Source organism: Lynx rufus, unplaced genomic scaffold, assembly GCF_022079265.1.
Source record: "Lynx rufus isolate CCGP_SWC_20201006 ecotype Redwood Valley unplaced genomic scaffold, mLynRuf1.p SCAF_8, whole genome shotgun sequence".
Lineage (NCBI taxonomy): Eukaryota > Metazoa > Chordata > Mammalia > Carnivora > Felidae > Lynx > Lynx rufus.
In genome coordinates, this window is record NW_025814896.1 from 101,005,285 (window position 1) to 101,029,218 (window position 23,934).

Here is a 23,934-nt window from a genome sequence, read left to right on the forward strand (position 1 = left end):
TAAGGGGAGCCAGAGGATTCCTGGCCCACCATGATGTGCAAACTCTGGAATGTCTGCTTACAAAGCAGGTGTATCCTGGAAAAGAAACACATGGAAAACACAGGTGTCCAGGAATTGTATGGATGGATGGGGCAGGAAGGGCAGGGGGCCATCACCTCACCTCCCAACACAAGCCAAGAGTCTAACTTCAGTGTGCATGGTCTATGCCCTGTCTATATTCTGGGCTTGCTCCTTCACTTTTGTATCTTCAGCGCCTGGGTGGGGCTGAGCCACGGAACCTACCGGCTTAAGCTGAGCCGTGGGGCCACACAACATGTGCTCATTTGTCCAACGGGTTATCTTGAGCCCTGAGGACCCTCTCCCACAATTCTAGTACGAGTGGAAATCACCAAGTAGTGAATTGACCCACAACGCCAAGAACACATGCCGTAACCTGTGGCACAGGATTCCACTGTGGCCGTTTTTCCTGTGTCCCTCACAAGCTGTGCTTATTCCTCTGTACCCAAGCCCTAGTAAACTGCTTCTGCCACTTTCCCTAGTGTGGGCGCAGGAGGCAAAGGGTGGGTGTGTCTGGTGGAGCGGCATGGTCATGCTCCCCGAGCAAGGCATCCTTTCCCACCTGCCACACAAAGGTCCTTCTCACTGGCTTCCACTCTTCTGATTGCAGGGCCAGAAGCTGGCTCTGGAAAGGGGGACAGAGCAGGGGCTGGCTGGGGTCAGAGTGGGAGGCTGCAGGGGCTGAGCTCTCCCCCACATCCTCTAACAAGAACAGAAGGGACCAAGATGTGACTGTGCTGAGAAATCCCAGTCCTGGGCTCTCAAATCACAAATGTAGAAACCACAAACCAAGGGAAAAAACAAAAAAAAAAACAAGTCTTTTTAATTTTTTCCCCTCCCAACAGCTAGTTCCAGTGATGTTTATTACTCAGCCTGAGTTGGAATAACATTAGACAAAAATAGAAATAGCCTCTGGATTTACAAAGCCTTTGTACAAGTCCTCTGACTTTTCTGTTCATGCCAGGGCCCCTTGCTGTGGTGCCAGAGGTCAGGGGAGGCTGGACGGCCCAGATGAAGCAGAGCCCGCAGAGAGGGATGCAGGCCTTAACGATGGGCCGAGAGCAGAGCCAGGAAAGATAAGCCAGGCAACTTGTCCAAACAGCTTGGCTGGCGACTTGGGGTTCTACGTGTGGGGCTGAGCTGTTGGGGCCCAGCCCCGGGTACAGAAGTTGGGTGGGCAGAGGTGTGGGCTTGGCCCAGGCAAAAGGTCTTGGGTGGACACTCTACGGGAACCGTGCCCCTAGGAACCGGTGCAGCTGGGAGGGGCAGGCCATAGGGTGGCAGGCTCCCAGTTCCTGGTCCTCCAGAGCCCTCAGAAGTCCTGCCTGCAGTTAGGTGAGCTCCCAGCAACAGGACTTCACCTCCCTGCTCTGGAGGTGCCACGCAGGGGAAGGCCTGGCCACCTCGGAAGGATTGAGGGGACTCAGTGAACCTTATTCATGGTGTGAGATGGGGAAGGGCAAGGACAAGGAAGGCTCCCACTTTCCAGGTGAAGCTGGTCGAGTGGAGGCCAGCTGCTTTTTGCACCCCCTACATCTCTGCTGTGCCCTACATGGTCACTTTGAACCACCCTGGACTCTGTTCTCCCAGGCCTCTCAAGTGAAGGGCAGGCCAGGCCCTCACCTGGGTCCTCCTGGCCATCCTGTAGGCTGGGCAGATGGTGCTGCGGTGGCTACTATCTCAGGGGCTGCTTGAGCTCGAATAGGCCTGTCCCGCCTCTGACAACTTTCCCAACCACGATGCAGGCTGAAGGGGACCTCAGCTCATCATGCGATCCTGGGAGACACAAGAGATCTTGTTAGGTGGTTGAGAGGGAAGCTGGGGGTGATGTAAGGGGTCTGGGGGTGGCGGGCGATCAACATGGAGGCTGGGCAGATGAGCCACCTCAGAGGCCAGCAGGAAGCTGAGTTCTGATGAGGTTATGTGAGGGAGCACTGCTTACAGAAAGAGAGGCAGAGCCTTCTCCCTTTCCTTCAAAAGGCAGAGGCAGCATCCCCATCTGCTGCCCACCCTCCCCAGTTGCTTCCTCAGTGAGATTCCAACATCTCACTTGTGTGGGAGGCATGTGGAAAGGTGCCCGGGGAGCAAGCCTATTTGCCCAGAGCAGATTTAGGAGAGGGAAGACCAAGGGCACCTGCCCATGCACTGACCCATCATGGTGGCCTGCTTCAGAAACTGGAAGCTGGTTTCAAATGTCATTTGCTGCAGAGGGGAGGAGTTTGACCGGATCCCAAAGCGATTCAATGGCTTGTACACGCCCTCGAAGCACATATAGTCGGCAACCAGGGAGAGATGGCGGGGATCAACCTCAATGCCTGTCACATTGGCAGTAACATCAGGAAAGATTACACAATGACAAGAGGACAGTTGCAGCAGCATCACCTGACACGAGCCAGCACATAGGCTCAGATGTAGACCCCAGGGCTCCATTTCAAGCTCGGTCATCTACTCACTCAGCCCCCTCCCCATCCCAGACCACAATCAGTCCAGCCCACTCTCCACGTCTGTCCAGTAGCCCAGGAAACAGACTCCAGACTTGCAGGACATGAGAACCTCACAGCACTATTTCACTTGGGACCTAAAACCCTGAAGGCAGGCAGGCTGGGGTCCATTCATCAGACAGGAGTTTCCTCAGAGGCCAGAGGAGAAACAGGTAGAGAGGCCCCAATGACAGTACTGAAACCTGTCCTCCCTGGTCACTCTCGGGGTCTCCCACAGGCCACATGCTCACTGCACCCATGTGTTGGTCTCCTACAGAGCAGGCCCAACATGCTGGGATCTTCTGAGTGTTGTCTGTGGCTCCTCTTACCATACACAGCAAACACGTCCTTGATTTCCTTCTCAATCACCCGCAGCGCGGCCTCGATGCCATACGTGTTGGCCATGGCGTGGATGTCGTTGGAATAGAGGCGGCTTAAGTCCAGAACCTAGAAAGGGGGTAGAGACTGAGTGCGGGGGCCTGGCTTTCTGCTCCCTTCTTCAGGCAAGACCCACACTGGCCGAGCTCGCTCCTTGTCTGGCAGTCAAGCAGAGCCGACAACGAAGTGACTGAAAGGTGGCCCAGGAGTAGCAAAAGGACAGAGTGTAAGCAGAGGTGCAGGTTGGCCAGAAGAAGCTATTTTCTTATTTATTTAACAGATAGACTTGTCTCCTAGGATGGAGGCTTCCCTTGGTAGGTGAGGGACGTTCTCCAGCAATGACACTTAAACTTGTCTCCAGGGCACATGGGGCAGTGACAGGGCAGCTCCACGGGGGCCCAGCTCATCAGGGGCCCAAGGCGGCTCTGCACTATGGCAGCTTGTCCCCACAGGAGATGGTGGAGACTTTGGCCTTGTTTAAACAACCCTCCCAGGCATGACAGAGTCTGCCTTGTTGGTGGCTGGCTCTCAGGAGGTACGAGCCCACCCTGCCCTGTCCTTGGGAGGCACCCAGTGAAAGGCTCCAGGCGGGCCTGGAGGCGGGCCTCTGCAAGGCAGCTGCTGTGGGAGAAGTGTTCCAGGTAGGGAGAGATTTGTGAGCTGGGTGCACACTGGGGAGGGTGGTGGGCTACAGGGGTCCCGACACCTCAGTATTCTTTGGGGAAACACTTGTGCCCAGGGGCTGAGAGCACCTCAGAAGGTTCTCGGAGACACAATGAAGCAGAAGAATGAAGAAACAGCCCAGAAGGATGACAGACGTGCTGGTGGAGCAGGTGGGGCACAGCACACAGGCGTTTGCCAGCACCAGGCACCGGCAGGCTGGTCTGAGCCACCTCTGCTCCCAGGGCCACCTTCCCCAGATAAAATGAGCAGCTCTCAGGCCAGCGACTCCACAAACTACATCTTACAAATCTACTTTGGAGACATATTAATTTCAAGGAGAAAAAAATTCTAGCCAAACTACTCCAAGAAAGTGTGGGTGAGATAAAGTTACCGGAAGTCTTAAGTAGGCTAACATGCACAGTGCATCCCAAGAAGAGGCCCCGGGTAACATGGTTGGAGCCTCGCCTCCCCGTGGCCAGCCCCTGAGTCAGTGTGAGGACCTCGTCCCGGCCAGCAGACAACCTGGAGAGGGCGCACACCTCGGCATACTTGAACAGCTCTGGCAAGTTGATTCCTTCTGTGTTTAAGACAAGCTCCTTCTCGTTCTTCTTATTGGTGGTTTCATTTAGGAGGCACCTCGTGATGCCCTTTGTCGCGTAGACGACGGTGCCCTGGGCCAAGGACACTACCAGGGAGCTCATGTCAAAGTTGATCTTCATCAGAGGGAGCTTCACTGTCACCTGCAAGAGGAAGGAGGGTTGCATCAGGGAAGGGGCTGCCCCTGGCCCTGAGAAGGAGGCAGAGGGCCCCCAACTGGCTCCCTGGGTGAGGCCTTCAAAGCCTGTGTAGTAAACACCTTGGCTGGGGACAGGCGGTTCTGCTGGGGCAGATTGGCTGGGTCTGCACAGGCGAACACTGGGTGCCTTAACCAACCACACAGAGCAGCCATCTCCAGTCACCCAGGCGAAGATGACAGCAGTAGAGCGACACCTTCACAGATGCTGGTAAAAATTGTGTCTGCTCAACAGTGCCCTTGATAGACTTTCGATCACCACAAAGTGTCACACTCATCGTTTTGTGTGTAACCTGCTCAATGACTCTTATCTACATTGCCGTTTGGGAGCCACTGGACTGGGTCAAAGTGAAGGTCAAAAACATCAGCCCATGTGTAGGAGCGAAGGCATCCTGACCACCCAGCCTTGGAGGGAACGGTGCACCCTGCCGTTGCAGACCACAGGCCACGGGGGTGGGGAAGCGGCGCGCTCCTGCTTGCCTCTGCAACTCTGACATCCGTCCACTCGGTAGGACTGAAGACGGAATGGGGGGATGCTTAGAAGTGCCTCCACTCCAGGGCCTGGCCCATCAGACCCGCAGACACACACTGTTCTTGACGAGTCCGAAAGTACTGGCTCGCTAGGGGTTTGAGTCAAATGTGTGGGGCAGTGATTTGAGGCAGTGGGGCCACGGTGGTCACCAGATTCTTTAAGGGATCTGAGATCATAAGGAGATTGCAACCGACTGCCACAGGCCCCGCACGCCACCCGGCCCGCGTGGGGAGGAGCTGGGCAGTGGGCACTGACCTGGCACCACAAGCTCTCCTCGGTGTCGTACTGGTAGTCCTCTATGAACGGGTGGGACTCGCGCACGGCCTGCGCACGGCGCTCCACGGCCTCGGCTCCCTGGGGCTCCCTGACGCGGGTGGATTTCCGGGGCTGTGTGAGGGGGGCGGCAGGGGCCGAGTCCTCCTCGGGGCCTGAGCCCACCTCTTCATCCTGCTCCTGGGCCTTCTCGGCACCTTCCCCGGGGCCATGCCCTTCCTCCTGCATATCCTCGTTGTCGTTCTCCTCCCCAACCTCGTCCTCTTCGCTCTCATAATCGACCTGGCAGGGGATAGAGTGCAGTCTGTGTCACCTGGCCCCTCCCTCCCATCTGTCTGGACTGTGCCTGCAGAACAAGCACCCCTGTAGAGGCCTACCAGGCCTGCCCTGGGCTGCTTCCTCCTCTCTCCCGTTGGCCCTTCCCCTGGGAATGGTGGCCTCTCAGTCCCAACTCCTAACACTCTTCCACCCTCCTTGGGCTCTCTCTTGCCTGTCAATTTCCTTAGCCCCTCTAATCTGCCCTTTGTCCCAGCAGCAGTCATGGCAAGACTGGTTTTGGTATATTTTCACTGTAAAAAACAAGAGGCAGCCTGACTTCAGCTCCTTGCAAAAGCCTCTGGGTCCCTGAATCTGATTCCATCCAGAGCCGAAGGACAGTCCTGGGATGGCCCCTGCCCAATCCTGCCCTGTGAACTTCATCTTCTTCATCGACAAGTGTGCTGGGCAGGCCAGACTTGTCCCAGGGTTCCTAATGGGTTCCAGCAGGATAGCAAAGGTGTGGCCATATGTGGTGAGCAATAATCCTGCAGGTGTGACACAGGATGGATATGACCATAGCCCCTTCACCTTGGCCAGTCCCCTCACCTCCTCCTCTTGTTTCTTCTTGCGCTTGGTATCAGAGGCGTCAGCGTCTCCCTCCTCGGCTTCAGCATCCACAATGTGCCCCTCCTCTTCCTCATCACCCTCCTGCTCTCCCTGTGGTTTGGGGACAAGGAAGAAAAAAGACTGGCTCCAAAACCGAGTGCTTGGTGAATCCATCTATCTACCCACCCATCCTCCTTTTCAGCTCACTCACCCACCCAGCCACCCACCTGCCTATCTATGCATCCATTCATTATACCTCCACCTGGCACCCTCCCAACCACCCATCTACCTACCTACCCTTCCACCTGGCCACCCTGTCCATCCAGTCCCTGCTCTGGGACAGCCCTGCACTCCCTGTCTCCTTCTCTTCAAGCTTCATTGTCACATGTACCACCTGTAAAACCTTGCATTTAAAAAATTTTCAGAAAAGGGGGGCGCCTGGTGGCTCAGTCAGTTGAGCTCCCGACTTCAGCTCAGGTCATGATCTCACGGTTTGTGAGTTCAGGCCCCACGTCGGGCTCTGTGCTGACAGCTCAGAGCTTGGAGCCTGCTTCAGATTCTGTGTCTCCTTCTCTGCCCTTTCCCTGTATGCTCTCTCTCTCTCTCTCTCAAAAATTAAAAAAAACATTAAAAAAAAAATTAAAAAAAAAAAAAAGTAAGAAAAAAAATTTCAGAAAAGGGACCAGGCTTTCCAAGTCATTAAAAGAAAATGGTATAAAATTTTGTTCCAAATATTTTTGTTCTAGATGGAGATGAAGAGAAAGGATTATCTTGGTGGGCTATTAAGCATTTTAAAAACCAAACATTTATACCTTTCTCTACTGACCTTGGCTCCTAGTTTCTTATAGTCTTCTTCTGGGTGACTTAAGGATAAACGGAGTAACCTTTCAAAGACCACCTATACCCATCTGTGCTTGAGTTAGCCAACTGGTAGACTTCCCAGGCCAGAGATCTAGCATTCTCGCTGGTCTACCTTAAGGCCCTACTAAGTCTTCACTGCGACCCTCTGCCGCCAGTGCCCCCACAGGTTGGCCGCATTGGCACAGCTATTGCTATATAGCCCTACAAGCTGCTGTTGGCTCAGATGACAGTAGGGGACCTGTCCCCACACTACCCCTGGGTCTCCTTGCAGATGAGGTTGTCACCATTCCTGGACTATTTTGCCCCTAGTAGCTTTTCCCTGACTCCTTCCTTTTTTTTATTACAGCAGCCCAACTTTCCTGCTTCAAAACGCCTCTTCTAATTCCTGCCAGTGCTCTGTGGGCCTCGGTTCATCTGGCCCAGGGAAGTCAAAGGCAGAGCAACATGAAACCAGAAAAAGAATTCCAAAGCCCAGCAGGTACCAATACTTTCAGCCTGTCCTCAGGATAAAAATCACTCACAGAGTGGTCCTTGAGAGGAGACAGATAGACGACCATGTGCCTTCACCCAGTGCCAGCCAGACCTGCTGTCTGGCAGCACCCCCGTGACCCTATTGGCACAGCAGGTAAATGGAGAGGTACAGGGAGATATGGGCCAAATCCAGGAAGGGGCTTCAGGAGTGCTGAAAACAACCCCAGAGCTTTTTCAGGGGAGAAGACTAAGCCAACAGCCACCCTATGGGCTTCTCAGCCTGGGACCCTCCCTGTGCTGGTCCTAGAGGGGCCCCTGGGGGACTCACTCACCCGGTTCCTCTCTGAGTCCCCAGTGTTGTCTAGATCCCGCTGGGTAGCTCTCCGAGTGTTTACGCTTCTGAAAGCTGAGGCTTTATTGTTCTTCTTTCTGATGGATTCCATCAGAATTTTAAAGAATCTAAAATGAGAAGAAAGCCACACAGCCCCATTCAATATGAGCATCTCTACTCTCCCCTCCTTGCGGGTGTAGGATGTTCTGCCCAAGGATCTCACAGCCATCTAAGGGGGCATCGGGGATTTACACATGAGACAGAGATACAGCGTCTCCTATCCCCCTCTTGCGGTTTCTAAAGGGCACAGACAGAGCACTGCTCCACAGCCCACCAGGCCTGGTCTGCACACATGTCCTGCCACTCCTCAGGTGCGTGACTTTAAGCATGACAGTCTCTGGAGCCTTAACTCCCTTATCTGTAAAATGTGGGTATGAATATGCATCGTGCAGTCTTGTTTTAAGGATTAGAAACAACCCCCTGTCCAATAACTGTCACGAGGCCTGGCAGAGTGGGTGTTCCGTAAGTCAAAGTTGCTAGCGCTGCTGTGGCCAGAGTCTGAAAAGGACAGCAGACTCTCCGGCAGGAGGGGAGTCCAGCCAGGACTAGGACCATCCCCTGCCTGCCCCTGCAGCATCTCCAGAAAGTGGTGCAGCACAGGCCTGACAGCTCCTGTCTCCTTGGGGTATGAGCCCCAACAATTTGATGGAAGAGCTAAGATGTGCAAGAGTTCATCAGAGTTTTAAAGGCACTGATAACTTACTTTGTGGCAATAAATCATGTCGACAAGTTGGAACCAGACCAATTTAAAAGAACCAACTTGAAGCAGAGCCTGGGGCCTTTCTTGGCCCTTTGCCTCTTCCTCCTGAGTTTTCTATTTTTAAGCTCCCTTAAGGCCTTGCCCTGCCTCCCTGCACCCCTCCCTCCCCCAACCCTGCTCTTATTTTTCACATTATCTCCTTCTTGCCTTTCTTCCTCTTCAGGCCAGAACAGCATGCTAAAATGGACTGCTTTTAATTATATTAAGGATCAGGTCCCCCAGCCAGCCAGCCACCATCCTGTACTGTCTCAGCACCTATAATGTGCGTATCATGTGCCCTGGGAGCAAAGCAAGGGTGAAAATACAGGAGTGGGGTCTTAAGAAGCAGGCAAATATTTACTATTCTTCTTTTTTTTTTTAACTTTTTTTTTTAATCTTTATTTTTGAGAGAGAGAGAGAGAGAGAGAGAGAGAGCGAGCAGGGGAGGAACATAGAGAGGGAGACACAACCCGAAGCAGGCTCCAGGTTCCGAGCTGTCAGCACACAGCCTGATGTGGGGCTCGAACTCACAAACCGTGAGATCATGACCTGAGCTGAAGTTGGACGCTTAACCGACTGAGTCACCCAGGTGCCCCTTTACTATTTTTCTTATTAAGAGCAAAAGACTATTGTTCTCCCTCCTCATTTTTTTTTTTTTTTAACTTTTTAAAGTTTATGGTTTTGCTGAGGTTTCTGCCCTTGGCAGAAAAAAGGCTCCTCACCCACCAATCCAGGGAAGAACCTGGTTGCCAGGTGCTGGGGATGGGGACCAGCAGGGACTGATGAGGGAAGGCCAGGCTTGACTTGAGAAGATACAATCTAACTGAGAAGAGGGGGCAAAAGAGAAGTTTCTGGAATGCCAGGCTCTGGTTCAAATCTGGATCCAGCCAGAGACCCAGGAGGAAGGCCTTAATCTCGTCTGCATGGTGGGACATGTCCACTGCGACCTGAGCCCACTGCAGAGAGGAGAGGAAACGAGATGGGATGGGGGTGTGGAAAGCGCTATGACCACTGCTCGTCGCCTCCCGCTGCTTCGGGGCTGCTGCTCTGACTCCTCAGACTCTCTAGACCAGTGGCTTTGCAGCCATGTCGCCCCTCCGAGGCTCCTCCCTCCAGTCCTCCATAATTGGCCCCAACCCCAACTACCCATCTGCTCCCCGCCCCCCCCCCCCCACCCCCGGTTCATCCTCTGGGCTCGCTTTGCCAGCAATTTCTCCAACCCCTTTGCTACCTGCCGGAGTTGCATCCACCCCTCAAGGCTGGGTCTAAGTGCAGATGAAAGTCCCCACGGAGACCTTCCTTAATCCCCCCTTGCTGGGCATCCTTTCTGCCTAAACTGCCTCTTCCAGTGAACAAGACTGCGGGAGAACAGGTGAGAAATTGAGAAAGCTGAATGCACCCTGACAAGTGGTAGACATGTTACCAGTACGCCAGAGTTCTCCTGTGGGTGCAAACAAGTTTGCCCCTCTGTGATTTTGCCACGAGCTAGGGAACTGAAGGCGCACAATGACTGTCCTGTGAAGGTTTTGCTATTTGTCAGAATGTGGCAACCAAAAGGGAACAGGATGGGTAGGCTGCAGAGACACCGCCCATCCCACATAAATAATTGCAAACAGAGAATATGACCCTTGGCTGTTTCCAGGAGTGCCTGGCAACTGCTCCGCCACCTGCTGATTGCAAAGTCTGACTCCCAGAAGCTGTAATTGCACACTCTAGCTTGGTCGTTTCATGGCTGGGGACAGGAGGCCAGAACTTCCACCCGACTCCAGGCTTGGTGCTCTTGTGACTTCACCGCCCCCGGCCGACTGCCCAGATAGCTTATACAAACATCCAAAGTGACAGGTGTCAGTAAAAATATTTACAGAACCTTCAATGCATACACACTGCCATCTAGACAAATGCCTCTGTGTCTCTTTCTCTTCTCCAATCTATTATCAAATAGTCTCATGAGCTAATAGTTGGGAGAAGAGATGGGATGGGAGGGAGGGTAGGGGAGAAGAGAGAGAAACAGAGGTGGAGGAGGTGGGGGAGGGAAGGGAGAAAGGAAGGAGAAAGGTTTCCTGCAGGGGCGGGGGGGTGTCACTCTTTGAGAGCACACACTCACGTTGCCTCGTGGTCCGTAAGAGGTCTCATTGTGCTTGCTACGCTGCCCAAGCCTGTCAAGCACTGTCCAAAGCACACCCCAGTTCACACATTGCTCCTTCTCTTATTTTTGGCCCGATGTGCTCGAGTCAGAGTAGCTCCACCAAGAGCTACTGCACATGGCTTTGTTTATCACAGCTTTTCAAGTGCACAAGCAAAATACAAACTAGGAGCTGAAAAAGTACTTGGCTGCTGGTAAGAAGCCAGGGCTGGCCCTCATCAAGAAAAAAATTGTTTAAAGGCGATGAATTTTTCAATTCTCCAAGATAACAGAAGTAGAAAGAACTCTAAGCACAGCCTGGTACATGCCTCATGCTGACCTACCTGCTCAGCAGGCAAAGCCCTAGGTGAATAGAAACAGGGCACACTATCCAGCTTCGCCTGCTCTTGACAAGTCTCAAGAGGCCATGTGATCCTAATTCCCATTTCTCAGAAAAGGGCTGCCTGGCCAGCACAAACATGCGGCGCACTTGGGAGTTCTGTTCCTCCCTGTTAATTAATGAGCCGGCAGGCTGGAGACACGTCTCTTGTGACATGGCCCAGCGTCTTGAGAGCACTGGGTCTGCCTGGTAAAAGGAACCTTCTTCACCCATGTGGATGGTGATGCACGTATTCCCCAAGGCCCAGACAGCGACAACTTCACTTGGGCTCATGTAAATTGTGACAACTTCACCTGGGCTCATGTAAATTGCAACAATTTCATCCGGGCTCATGTAAATTGGGGCAGGATTTGCCCAGTGGTGGCCCCTTTCCAAGGGGATGACTTCACATCCAAGCCCATCTATCACGATACCCACTGTCCTGAACACCACATGTTTAGAGGGCTGGCCTGAGGCCAGCTCACATCTTCAGGTCAGAGAGAAGAGGGCCAGTGGCAGAACAGCCGCTCTCTCCTGGCCACACTACACCCAGTGTGGGCGTTGCTCAGTAAAGGTTGGTGGGATGACTGAAAGCAGTGAACTCTGCTTCCACTCTGCCCCATTGATTCTCCATTTTGGGGAGACTCCAGGAAGATCTGAGAACTGGTCTAGATTAGAGGCAGTGGTTGGTGGTCTGTGACCAAATCCTGCTGAGATGGGATCTATTTGGGCGTCACCAAGCTTTTGAAAATGTATGAATTAGTTGCTGATATTTAAAAACTAAGAGGCTTATTTATAAAAGCATCAACAAGCAACTAAACAGCCAAAGACAGAAAAAAAACAGGGAAAGAGGCTTTTTGTTTTTTTTAATTAGGAGATCGGGCCACTGTGGCCCACATGCCTGTCCTGAGGCAGGTTCTGTACTCTCCAGCCTGCCAGAGACCTCCCGGCCTTCTTCACTGGCCTGTTTCCTGCTGGGCCCTGCAACCATTTGAGTTTGCACAGCATGATCTAGGGTCCGCTGGTGAGTCAAAAGTGCTTCGCTGGCTCTTCCTGGCCTACCCCATCCCCAATGTGTCGACCATCCTACTCCTGGGTACTCAGTGTGGTAGCCTGTGCTTTTCAAGTGTCCAGCACTAACTTGCACTTGAGAAAAAAAGAATGTTCATTCTCCCTACCAGAAGGGAACCAGAATTTCTCTATAAGAAGTTGCAGGTAACCCCAGCTTAGAATTGGGGTTTAAAAGCAGCATGCTATCAGTATACTGCTCATTATTACACAGACTAGAAATGTATTGGGAACAACATTATGCTGCCTGGAACATCATGTCAAAAACCAACACCATGTGCTAGTCTGACCTTACAGTGGTACCCTGTGATGGGACTCCCTCCTCCTTCCGGTACCTATACTTCCATGTCTTAAAGCCTCCAAACCCAAGACGTCAAGACTCATCAACCAGAGAGAAGGCAAGTTTTCACGGAGTGGTGCGTGGTTAATGCAATCACACCCACAGGCCAGATTAGCAGTGAGGTTTCCAAATTAGGCTACAGGGCCTGCTGTTTTCCCAAACACTGCGCTTGAAGGATCCATTTAGAGAAATGCAGCCAATCTCCAGGAGTCCTACAGCCTGGAGCACTCAAGGGCAATGACAAAGTCAAACAACAAATGCGGCCTGAGTGCTAACCTCGTTTCCATGAAGTGCAGGATGTCCTCAGGTCTCAGGCACTTCTCCTGCTGGTAATGTGCACGTGGCAGGAACTGAAACCGCAACTGATACACCTGAAACTTGTCCCGTTTTTCTCCGATACAGAAGGATTCCTGGACATCAATTTTCTCCAACACCTTGAACCAGAGGGACAGAGAGAGCCTAACTTGCCTGAGTCCCAGGGGACTGTGCATGACAGTCATGGTTTTGGGAAATCCAAGGGTTTAGGGGGAGAGGGGGAGGGACCACAGGCCCAAACCCCAAAGGAACCCCACTGAGTTCTGCCAGTGTGAATCCTCGGGGGACAGGTGCCCATGGCTGGTGGGTCAGCTCCAGAGGATGGCCCAAGGCTGCAGGGAGCGGACTCCAGCGGGGCTAGTAAGTTATCGCAGAAAGCATTTTTATTTTTAAGGCATGCGAAAAAGCTATAAACTGATGGGATTACTTCTAAAGCTTACTGGTTCATCCCTCCCTGCTCAGCACCTGGCAGAGAAAGCTTCTCCCTCATTCATGTGAGTCTGAACCCAGGGTCTCAATGGTCAGCAAATCTGTTCTTCAGAGATGGAAGATGCAGGAAAATGCCTCCACCCACTTAGCCAGGTCCAAGAGACCATTACCTCCCCTAAGCACACTCTGGTGAGCTGCTTCTTCAGGCTTTTTACTCTCTTCAGTGCTTTCTTGGTGTTGAACACGGGCACGCTCATCATGGGCGTCTTGATGTTGGCACTGGCCACCATGAGAATCTCCCTCAACCTGTCACAGAACATGGGCACATCTAATCGTAAGAGGTACCCAGATTCCCTATTTTTGCGAGGCCTTTCTTATCAAGATATTACAGCTCTTCTGGGATCTGAGAAGCCTTGGGATATTGCAAGGAAGTACGCTGGATCAGAAAGTCCCAGCTCTGGCCCAGTGAGTGACAGCAAGTGACCCTCCTATCAATTTTCTCCATAGGAGCACGGGCTCCTCAAGGACAGGCTAGTATTATTCTTGTTTCCTATCACCTGTGCCTTACATACAGTGGGTGCTTACTAAGAGCTTATGGAACAAATGAGAGATGCAAGGATGATAAAGTTATCACCTATAGTGCTCCTACTGGATGCAGGCACCATGATGCTCCTGGCCTTGCCCCTGAGTTGTCAGCCCACATGGTCCAACTGCAGGGTGGGCCCTGGCCTCCGCCCTTCCACAGGTCAAGGATCCTGAGGTTAGGGAAGTTGAGGAACCCCAGTCTCTCTGCTAAAAAGTGGCAAGGTCAGGCATTCAATGCAAGTGAGTCTCCCACTCTTTCCTCTTGTCCAGTGGCCATTACCCTACAGATGTGTACATGTACCGGAAGGGCCACTGTGGGTTACATTCTAGGTGATTGCTGCCCCCAGAGTTAGGCAGCCAAGTGCATGTGGCTTGTTAACAACCTCTGCTCCTGAGTCCCGACCCCAGAAGTGTAGCTTCACAAGTGTCCCAGGTCACGGATACAGGAGTTGGCAGAGGGATAAAGAGAGATTCCAAGAGGCTTGGGCACTGATCCAACCATAGAAACCAGTTGGGCTCCAGGAAGTCCAACTCTAATCGCCATTTTGGATAAGACGCCCCCCGCCCCGCCCCCCACTGAATGACTTCCTCCCCGGGAGTGGGCTTAGGAAAGATCCCACGCTATGCACCCATGTAGCCCTGTACCTCGGAATGCCCAGAGTGACATTCATCTCGCCTCTGCCAGCAAAGTGGAAAGTGTTCAGGGTCATCTGTGTGGAGGGCTCCCCAATGCTCTGGGCAGCCAGTAGGCCCACGGCCTCACCCGGATCACATAGCGAGCGCTGCCACTTGAGCTGCAGCAGGGTCCTCAGCCTGGAATGGGGTAGAGAGGGGGGCACGGCTAGGAACACAGACACCACCTGTCTGTCTGTTAGGAGCTGTCAACACCACCCAAAGCCAGGGTGCATGGAGTATTAGCTCTCCCTCTTTCTGGGCTTGTTTTCCCTAGGCAAATGATCCTCCTAATCCTTCAAATCCTGCTAGTGACCCTGGGATGTCCTAAATTATGCAGTACAGATCTCAGCTGGGTGGCTGAAGTGCTAGACATCCATGCTCGGACTGTTCGTGTTTGCTCCGAGAACACCAAGTTCCCACTCTGCACCAGTTACCGTGAGTCCCCAAAGCAGTGAGTATTTCTGAGCTCGCTCTTCACGTTTTCCTTCGATTCTTTTCTCCCCCTGTATGAACTAGGAAGGTGTCCACTGAACCCTTATGGGTGTATGGGGTGGGGGAAGAAGGGGGGGATTGCTATCTTATTCGGTGCAAATGACTCCAGGCCACATGGGAAGTGCGCACGCTATACAGTTTTGTGATGTATTAACCATTCTTCCTTTTAGAACAGTCACAGGAACATTGTATTTCCCCAGCACATGGAACCAGGAAGGGCTTGACACAGGAAGACTAACTGGACGTACATGTGAACGCAGAAAAAGTAGTAACGCTACATTTCCAAGCAAGTTCCTTTTAAAAGTGAGACTTCCTCTAACCCGCCATGTCGTCTCTCCCAGTTACTTCAAACCAGTGAGGTCTGAGTACCTATCAGTCTTCCTGACAGAAAAGAACCTTCAAATACCTCCAGAACTTTAGAGATTCACCCAGAGCTTGCTGCCTGCTAACAGGTCCCCTGTGAATGCCACTGAGGCGGAATCACCTCCCCATCTTGGTCCTGCAAACCCAAATGATGCCCCCCTGCTCCAGGGTTCATCTCTCCCCACTCCCAATACGGCACTGCCCGTTCTTCTGAAGGTACACAGCCAGTGTCCTGAGCTGCAGGGAGAAGGGTGAAGGGGACAGGGCATCAGGGTCTCACTCTTTCAGGGAAAGCCCTGCCGGCAGCTGTGATAACCCAGCATAATTCTAACTCTGACCGGGCCTCTCTGAGGCCTGACTAGATAAGTCACATTAAAGGCAGAGAGAGAGCCCTGCTCCTCCCCTCTGGTTCCTCCACTCATGCACTTGCCTTTGCTCATTTGCCTTTACCCATTCCCAACTTCCGCCTGCAGGCCCACTCCTGGACTCGGCTAGTCTCCCCAAGCAGCCAGGCCAGGGCCTACACCTTGGAGGTCTTCCAGCTTTGCCGGCCAGGCTCGGCAAGCTGAGTGCAAAGGATCCCCTGACAACCGCTCCAATACCAACCTTGCAGCAGGCCTCCCTGGGGGTGCTTCTGATGTTGTAACCTGATGTGGCTCGGTGCTGGTACCTGCCTAGCTTCCCACCTGCCTAGACCACAGGGTTGGTTGGTTTGTCTATTTATTTATTTATTGGTGAACGAGTCTAAGCTGAGGACTGCACATGCTCCTTCTTTCTTAAGACTTCAGAATCCAAGGCTCAAAGGAGTATTAGAGTATATCAGATCCAACCCCTCATGAAAGGCTGAGCCATAGGGTCACAGGGCAGAGAATGATTTGCCTTGGGTCAGAGTTAGAAGCTGCTGAATGGTGAGCAGATTCCCTGACTCTCAATTAGCCATGGCCACCACACCAAACTCAAGAGAGAGTCATTTCTGCAAGCTTCCACCCAGGAGAGCATTTTTCTCTGTCCTGGGCCAGGCAGCGGTGTCCATTCCTGCCTATTTGCCCTTGCCTGTCTTGGAGCCCTCTGGGCCTGCAAGCTGTCCTTTCTATTTTACTTCCCTCCCTCCTCCTGGAGGCTCGAACTCAGGAGGCTGCCCTCCCTTCCAGAGTAGGTAAGGAAGGAGCCCGAGACATAGACTTTCCCTCTGCACGTGCCCTGTGACAAATCAATGCCATTACCTGTCAAGAGAAAGCTCTGATTTCTCATAACTCTTCTCTGCTTGAGATGCCCACTCGAGACTATAGTCATCCACCTTTTTTTCAAATGTTTCCGACACTGATGCAAAGTAGATGTCTGGGCGCCAGACGGACAGACTGGGGTCTGGACAAGGAGCTGCCTTCTTCTGGTATTTCCTTCGACTCTGCTCATCTAACTCACCCCACATTCTCAATATCTGAAAGGAAGAAAAGGCCTCAGCCACGTGGGGGGAAACCAGGAATGGGCCTATCTTTCCTGGGACATCCAGTGGGATAAGGAGGATCAAAGGCACTGGCTCCAAAAGAGAGTAGGGGAAGGAGACAGAACCAGATGACAATGAGAAATCCACCCCAACATTTAGGACAGGGATAAAACAGAATCCATCCTGGCATGCACGAGCCCGACCATGACTCTCCGAGGTTTTCATCCCAGCCCACTGGAACACAGGCAGGGTGACCAGGAAAGTTACTGTCCAAACCGGAATTTTTTTAGAGTAGAATGGGGAACTATCATTAATAATGTTAGGTTGAAAGGCAAAGCCAGGACCATCCTAGGGCAAACCAGGACACGGCTGTCCCTCTTTCAGGCTTTCACACACTTGATGCCCCAAAGCTACCCCACAGCAACTGCTTCAAAGTGTTCCCCTGCCTCCTGGCTCCCAGCTGTGTTTGCCTAATGGGAGGCTCCAGCAGCAGAAGGGAATGTGGGAGTAGAGCAATGCTGGGCATTTATCCCCCACCCTCTCTAAGGGGCCTCTGAGTAGGCCATGCCTTCCTACTGCCCCCAGCTACCCTCTCCACTCCTGGTGGCTACTCTCCCTGTTCCTGCCCACCTGGGGTGGTGAGCACCCAAGTTACCAGCCCCAATCGGTTTCCCCAAACCCGGCCCACACCCTTGTGAACAGTACCCTCCTTCAGTTCCTATTTGAGGGCCATTTGTTTCCTAACAGTGAAGAAAGCCATATTACACGATTATACCTTCTATTAGGAAAACAACCCATTTCTTCAATCCCTGAGGCCTATATGCTCCAGGCACCAGGGACACAGTCACCCCCCCAAGTCACCTGGTGAGTCCCAGGGCTGCGGCCATTCTGGTTCCCACCCTCAAGGTTCAAGGCTTTCACGGCTGCCTGAATCTTCTGTGAATAATTCAAGAAGGCACCATTTCTCAGCATGGTGTTGGGATGCCTGCTTTGCCATTTTTTGATGGCTCTGAAGTGGCGGAGAGCTTTTTGGGGATCTGCTCTGGATAAAACTTCATGGAGATGCTTCGATTTCATTATCACCTAAACAAACAGACAAACAAACAAACCACAGACATAAGACCAAAGAGATAAGGGCATGACACAGGGCCAGGTCATACAACTTCATAGGCCCAAGACGTGTGGAGGCTTCACAACGCCTCTCATAGGTGCTGAGCACCTGCTGCTAAACAGGGCCCTCACTGTGTATCCTGGACTTGGGAGCTGGTGGTTCAGGAGCTACAGGGATAACAGGGGACATCCCAGCATGTTCAGAGCCCCTGCAGAACCCAGGGGAGTTTCTAGGGAGAAAGGAGGAGAGCAAGTGATAGCCAAAACTGTGGGACAGGCACCAGGAGAGAAAGGAGCTGGCACCGGAGTGCAACCTTCAACACTGCCATCTGCTGCATGACCACGGGCAGGTCCCAGTGGTTTCAGTATCGGACTGCAAAATAGGTGACTACTCAGTTAATGGTGATGGTCATTCTTGGAGTGGCAAGGCATGGTATGAAGATCACCAGCCTGCGTGTCAGACACGCCTGGGTCCAGACACTGGCCCTGCCACACAGCAGCTAGTCACTTCAACTCCGATACGCCTGGTCTCGGCTGTAAAATGGACAAGAAGACCTACTTCCCCAGGTTGTGGTGAGGATAAAAGCACACGCTGCCCACAGTGCACTTTAGCTTAGGGCCCAGCACGTGGCAAATGCCCCCAGATGGTAGCTGTTGTTCCAGAGGTACACGTGTCTTTCTGCTATCTCATGTGATGAAAGTCCCCTGAGGGGCTATGAAAATGTCAAATGTTTTAAGGCATCGACCGGTGCTTTGTAAACCTTTTCCCACTCTGCTTTTCAACAGCCACCTCACTGCATGGCAAAGCTCAGGGTGCAAGGCCCACCATGCAGCTCCGGGCCCCACCACCTCCAGGCACCAGGTCTGGTCAGGCCAACTACCTCATAGTTGCTGGCGAGGAAGGGGAACTGCTTGGGCTGCAGGAACTGTGTCTTGGGGATGTCCAGGCCGTCCTCCCCATACAGGAACTGGACCACGCTGCCGTCGCTGTCGCGGACTGTCAGATCATACTGGACGACCAGCCCCTCCAAGTGCTTGATGATGCACCTGCAAGGAGACCAGGGCAGCGGACGGTGGAAAGGGCAGCTGGGCAAGGCTCCGATGCCCCAGGCTCTGTGCTACAGCAGCTCCTGACCAGGGAGCTTCCTGATAGTTTTCTGGGAGAAGGAAGTTGCAGCAGCATGCGCGAGAGGCTAGCTGCCATTGCTTGGCCCTGGCTCCCATATCCGGCCCCAGTAGCCGGGACTGCTGCCTGCCTTTCACTCCCCTGCACTGAAGAGCTCCCCAAGGACCAGCATCAGTAGGTCCAAAAGGCAGGTAAGGCAGGAGGGCTTGCTACCCACCCAATGCCTCTCCAGTGTGGTTAGTCCAGATATTTTCCAGGGAAACTAAGGACACATTAGGAACTAAATGCTGATGTGCTAACCCTAACCTGGTGCCCTTTTTCCTCAGTGCTCCCAGTAGTCAGCTGTCTCCCTCAACCTCTCTTCCTACCACCTGGTACTGGCTCCTTAGCTTACCTCTGGCCACTCTGCCCCTGTCTCTTCCTGCCACCTTAACAGGAGGTTTTCTAGGAGCCACTGTTCCCTTAAGCTCCAAGGACAGAATTCAGTGTCAGTCACCACTGTCTTCTTGGCATCCAGCCCAGGGCCTGGTGAGGTTGGTGCTGAGCACCACTTCCCCTCTGCTGCAAATGCTGCAGGTGCTGCCTGGAGCCCTCTGCTCTGCTCTCCTTGCCCACAGGGCCCTGCTCTCAGCACCAGCAACAGCCCCACAAGGCTGTGCGTCCAGGCCTCTTCTGACCATCAGGCCTTGTCTTTAAAGGTCCACGCGACATGGCTGCTTGAATAACCTCCTGCTGACTCCTCACGCCACACATACTTTCTTTCTCTTCTCTGTCAACTGTGTCTCTGAGCTGCCACTCAGGCCTGAAAACTCAACTAGGTTTATCTGCTGCCTCTCTGCTTCTTCCTCCTGCGTTTCAGCCAGCTGCTCTACGTCTCCACAACGGCTTCTTCCTTTCCATGGCCACTCTTGGGGCGCAGCCTTCCGACGTCCGGCTAGAACTCCACCATAGCCGGGCTGGCCTCCTCCGATCCATCCTGTCTGAAGCCCTGCACGGGACCTCCCCACCACAACCCTCCACTGGCAGATGGAGCTCGCGGAGGCTTATGTACTTTACTCCGATGATGGCTGCTCCTCTGTTCCAACAAAGACCCTCCACATCTTCCCCCCAGAGTTATCTAATTGGCCTCAGGGACTCCCACCCCACACAAGGATCCCCTCACCCCAGACTTATTTGATCATTTGTTTTCTAGCTTTTTCTATGTTATACACGTATTGTTGAACGATTTAAGAAATGGGAAGTGGGGCGTAACCCCTGCTCACGGAAGGAAACGGCCGTGTGATCCATGCCCGAGAGGGGAACTCGCCCAGCGGTGCTGAATGCCGGCTCTCCACATGGTGCCGCCAGCTCGGCATATGGCTTCCTTGCTGCCCCACCACCCAGGGTTGTCCACCCCAAACCCACCCTTCCCTTTCCTGGCCCAACCCCATGGCTGCAGCCTTGGTAGTCAAGGGGGAGGGGACCATAGTAAGGACTGCAGCTTTGGGGAATCTGGAACATAGCAGCAGGAGAGAGGACAAGGCTGGAGCAGAGACAGGAAAACCTCTGAGGGCAGGATAAAAGGAGTTCTGCCTCCCTGTGGGGTAGTCACCCGAGTTCCCAGAGAACAGGACTTAGAGCCAGGCCTGAGGGGGTGGGGGGGGGAATAGTGTGCGTCTGCAGAACACAGGGGCCCTCCGTATAAACCTCTGAGCTCACTCTCTACCAGTCTTTTAGAAGGGGAAGCTCATCTGCATTTTCTGTCCCAGGCCACCCATGGCCATTTTTAAAAAGTTTTTTCACCCAAAGGGACTATAAGTGAACCATCACCGACAATGTGAAAGATGACAACGTGGAGGTGACTAGTCCTGGGACACAGACCCCGTCTGATAGGGGCAGAGCAGGTGCTTTTTACCTTTGGAGATAGCCGGAGCGGCTGGTTTTCACGGCGGTGTCCACCAGACCCTCTCGCCCTGCCATGCAGTGAAAGAAGAACTCCTGTGGGAGATGCGGGGCCGGGCCCCAGAGGTGGCCGTGAGGAAGGATGCTTCCTGAAGGGTGGTGCAGGCCAACAACACCACCGGCAGCCTAGTCAGATCTCCTGTGGCTCTCGGCCCGGACAGGTCTGATGGCCCCAGTGGCTTCTGCCCTCCCCTGTGGCTTACCTTTTGCGCTACCTTGCCAGGAGCTCCACCTGCACCCATGCATTCCACCCTCGGTATTTTATCCCACACCGCACACCCCACTTTCCAAATGGAAATGGCACTTGGGCTTTATCACTCTTCCATTCAGTCCACATCCCTGAATTCTGCTTCCAACAGTATTATCAGAGGTACACAGTCTTTTCCAAACGTTTTAACTAACTCACCAGAAGAAATACACTTATGATAGTAATCAGCAAACATGGACATACAGATAGAAAACTCAAAGGAAAACTTTAGGAAACTGTCCTATCCCTTACTTGGATGTTTTCTTCACTACCCTGTTCTGTTTTATTATAAAGAAATGACAGTCACTATCTATTACGGTGATTTCATGATTCACTAAGGGGTCACAACCAGAGTTTAAAAAGTTCTGGTCCGTATCATCTCTCCTCCATCCTTTGTCAGAGGCCATGGGTGGTCACTGGAGAACCCATGTGGGACTGATGAGCCCTTGGAGCAGTTGGTGGCCTTGAAACGAAAGGCCGGTCCTCTTCACGACCTGGATTTAATTGTCTGATCTTGCAGAGATGCACTAACCAAGGAACAAAAGGTACTAACATTCAAAAAGCCATTTCTGACAAAATGAGGAGAAAACATTTTTCTTAGGGGAGAAGTCTGTTGCTGACCAAGAACTAGACATTTGCCACAGCTAGTCAATTTTCCCACCGTGAAGGAGGAGCCATGGGAGGTACTCTTGATGGGGGTGGAGTGTGAAATAAATCTCTGTGATGTTCCTTTTGGCAACAGAGGGCACCCTGGTGAGGGGCATCCCCTCTCTAGCTGCCTTCAAAGTAGGGAAGACAGCATAGAGAGGGCATATGGCAGGAAAAGGCGGACCTAGGATCGGTCTTACCCATCTTTTCATTTTTCAGCAAACACTTAGCACTCATGATGTTCCAGGTGCTGTGAAAGCTCTGGTGTTATAATGCTGAACATGACAGGGTGGCATCCTTACTGTCCCTGTGGGCCACAGGGTCTAGTGAGAAAGCAACAAATGGCTTGGCATTTATTACTCGATTGTCCTTGCTCCAAGTTGTTGGTAGAGGTCACAAGCCTCCTACCACTGAGCCTAGCAATGAGAAGAGGCAAGAGGAAAAACCAAAATACATACAGGAGGCTTGATACCAGTTAGGAATCTGCCAGTGACGAAGCCGCCAGCCCTGGGGGTGAATTCATAAGGCTCAAAGCAGGGCAGTGACTTGCCAGACGCCATCAGGGGGGGTCTCCGACCTTCCAATTCAATCTGGCCCAGCAGGCATGAGATCTGGAGGAAAGGAAACCCAAAGGAGAGATCCACACATGTGTTAATGCTGCTTCCTAGCAGAGGGAGGGAGGGCTTGCTCTCGGAAAAAAGCTGCGTGAAAACTGGATTTTGAAGGCCAAACTAGATTTTCCAACTAACCAAAGGCGCTCATGTTTCAAGAAGAGAACTGCGCATTCCTATTGCTGACTGATCAAGATTTTAGTATTTGGGGTCAGTTGTAAATGGGCAGTGTTTGCAAAAGAAGACATGTCTCAGAACCATTTGGTGTTATACCCAGAAGGGACCTAAGGGCCTTAATGGAGAAACTGAGGCCCACGAGAAAAAGTAACTTATTGTAATCCTTAGACTCTAAGGACAAAAGAAAATAAAACCACCTATTAATATTCTTGGTGGGGGGTGGGGAGGAGGGCAATGTGTCTGGATTTCACTCTAGTCAAAGTGAGGCCTTCAGCCTTTTAAACCCATTCCTACACTGCTCTACACCATCATCAAGACTTTGAAAAGAAATGTTAACATTTGCAAACATGCTACAAAAGTACTGCAGGACCCCGAGGAGGTAACGGGCCTCAAATTAAGGGTAAAGAAACCTCTAGGACAGTGCTTACAATATACTAAAAAATGAAGAAAGCAGACCATGACAGGACCTCAGACAAGACTGATTACACACACGCACACATTTATATCTGTGTTTGTTTCTAACATTGATGTGCTAACGGTACTAATTTCTATATGCTTTTATATTTTTTAGTACTTGCCACGTTTTATATGGCACATGGACCCTTTTAAAATCAGAAAGAAATCTGAAAATTGCCTCCTGCAATCACCCCATCCCTCTGGCAAACCAGCCAGTCCGTCTTTGCTCACACCTGCATGGTGTTTACAGTTGAACCTTTGGCTCCAGATTGCACCATCATCTGCAAGTTGTTCTCTGGGAACTGTCTGTGCAGGCCAAATGGCATGCATGCCTGCAGATTAAATAAAGACATCAAGTCAGTGACTTCACTCCCATCTGAAATCCCAAATCACAAGGTAAACCTGGGATGCAGAAGCAATAAATTCAGACTATTTATCTAGAGATAAGGGCCAAATCCCACTCAAGGTAAGAAGTCTCATTTGGCAACCATCCTTTTTGCTAGAACTCCTAGATACAAGTCTAATGATGAGGGCCCCCACGTGCTGCACCCTCCTGACACCCTCTGCCAAGAAGCTCAAGGCTCTTGCCACTGGCAAATGGGAATAAAAAGGGAGAACTAGAGGGGCCAGCATATCCAGTTGGTGAGTGTAAAAAGGAGCTGGCTAAGAAGAAAATTTGAGGTGATACCCTTGTGGATCTGCCCAGCAGAGCACAGCCTCAGTTCCTGCACACTTGGCAGTGAGGACCAATGCCCGTGACACACTCACATTTACCAACATGCTGCCCTAGTACCACGTGGGAGTCTGGCCTTGGCTCCAGGGCCAGCAGACATGAGCAAAACCCTCTAGGTGGAGCCTGAAGAGGTGCTGGGAGGGGCTCAGAGTCTATTTAAGCTTCTACTAG

General features: G+C 52.3%; 1 protein-coding gene across 1 annotated transcript in view; it reads right to left on the minus strand.

Annotated features, from left to right (window-relative positions):
- Nucleotides 1-850: 850 nt before the first annotated feature.
- The window catches only part of POLR1A (RNA polymerase I subunit A), a 75,340-nt gene continuing 52,256 nt past the window's right edge, over nucleotides 851-23,934 (minus strand). The window contains exons 19-34 of the mRNA XM_047068918.1: nucleotides 23,264-23,362; nucleotides 22,245-22,397; nucleotides 20,845-20,927; nucleotides 18,706-18,871; nucleotides 17,576-17,797; nucleotides 16,494-16,708; nucleotides 14,386-14,553; nucleotides 13,326-13,461; nucleotides 12,688-12,845; nucleotides 7,705-7,831; nucleotides 6,041-6,151; nucleotides 5,159-5,458; nucleotides 4,118-4,318; nucleotides 2,867-2,984; nucleotides 2,208-2,372; nucleotides 851-1,833 (exon numbers count right to left, since the gene is read on the minus strand). Coding sequence (XP_046924874.1) covers nucleotides 1,733-1,833; nucleotides 2,208-2,372; nucleotides 2,867-2,984; nucleotides 4,118-4,318; nucleotides 5,159-5,458; nucleotides 6,041-6,151; nucleotides 7,705-7,831; nucleotides 12,688-12,845; nucleotides 13,326-13,461; nucleotides 14,386-14,553; nucleotides 16,494-16,708; nucleotides 17,576-17,797; nucleotides 18,706-18,871; nucleotides 20,845-20,927; nucleotides 22,245-22,397; nucleotides 23,264-23,362 — 2,523 coding nt within the window. The 3' untranslated portion in view covers nucleotides 851-1,732. The remainder of the gene's footprint in view (nucleotides 1,834-2,207; nucleotides 2,373-2,866; nucleotides 2,985-4,117; nucleotides 4,319-5,158; nucleotides 5,459-6,040; nucleotides 6,152-7,704; nucleotides 7,832-12,687; nucleotides 12,846-13,325; nucleotides 13,462-14,385; nucleotides 14,554-16,493; nucleotides 16,709-17,575; nucleotides 17,798-18,705; nucleotides 18,872-20,844; nucleotides 20,928-22,244; nucleotides 22,398-23,263; nucleotides 23,363-23,934) is intronic.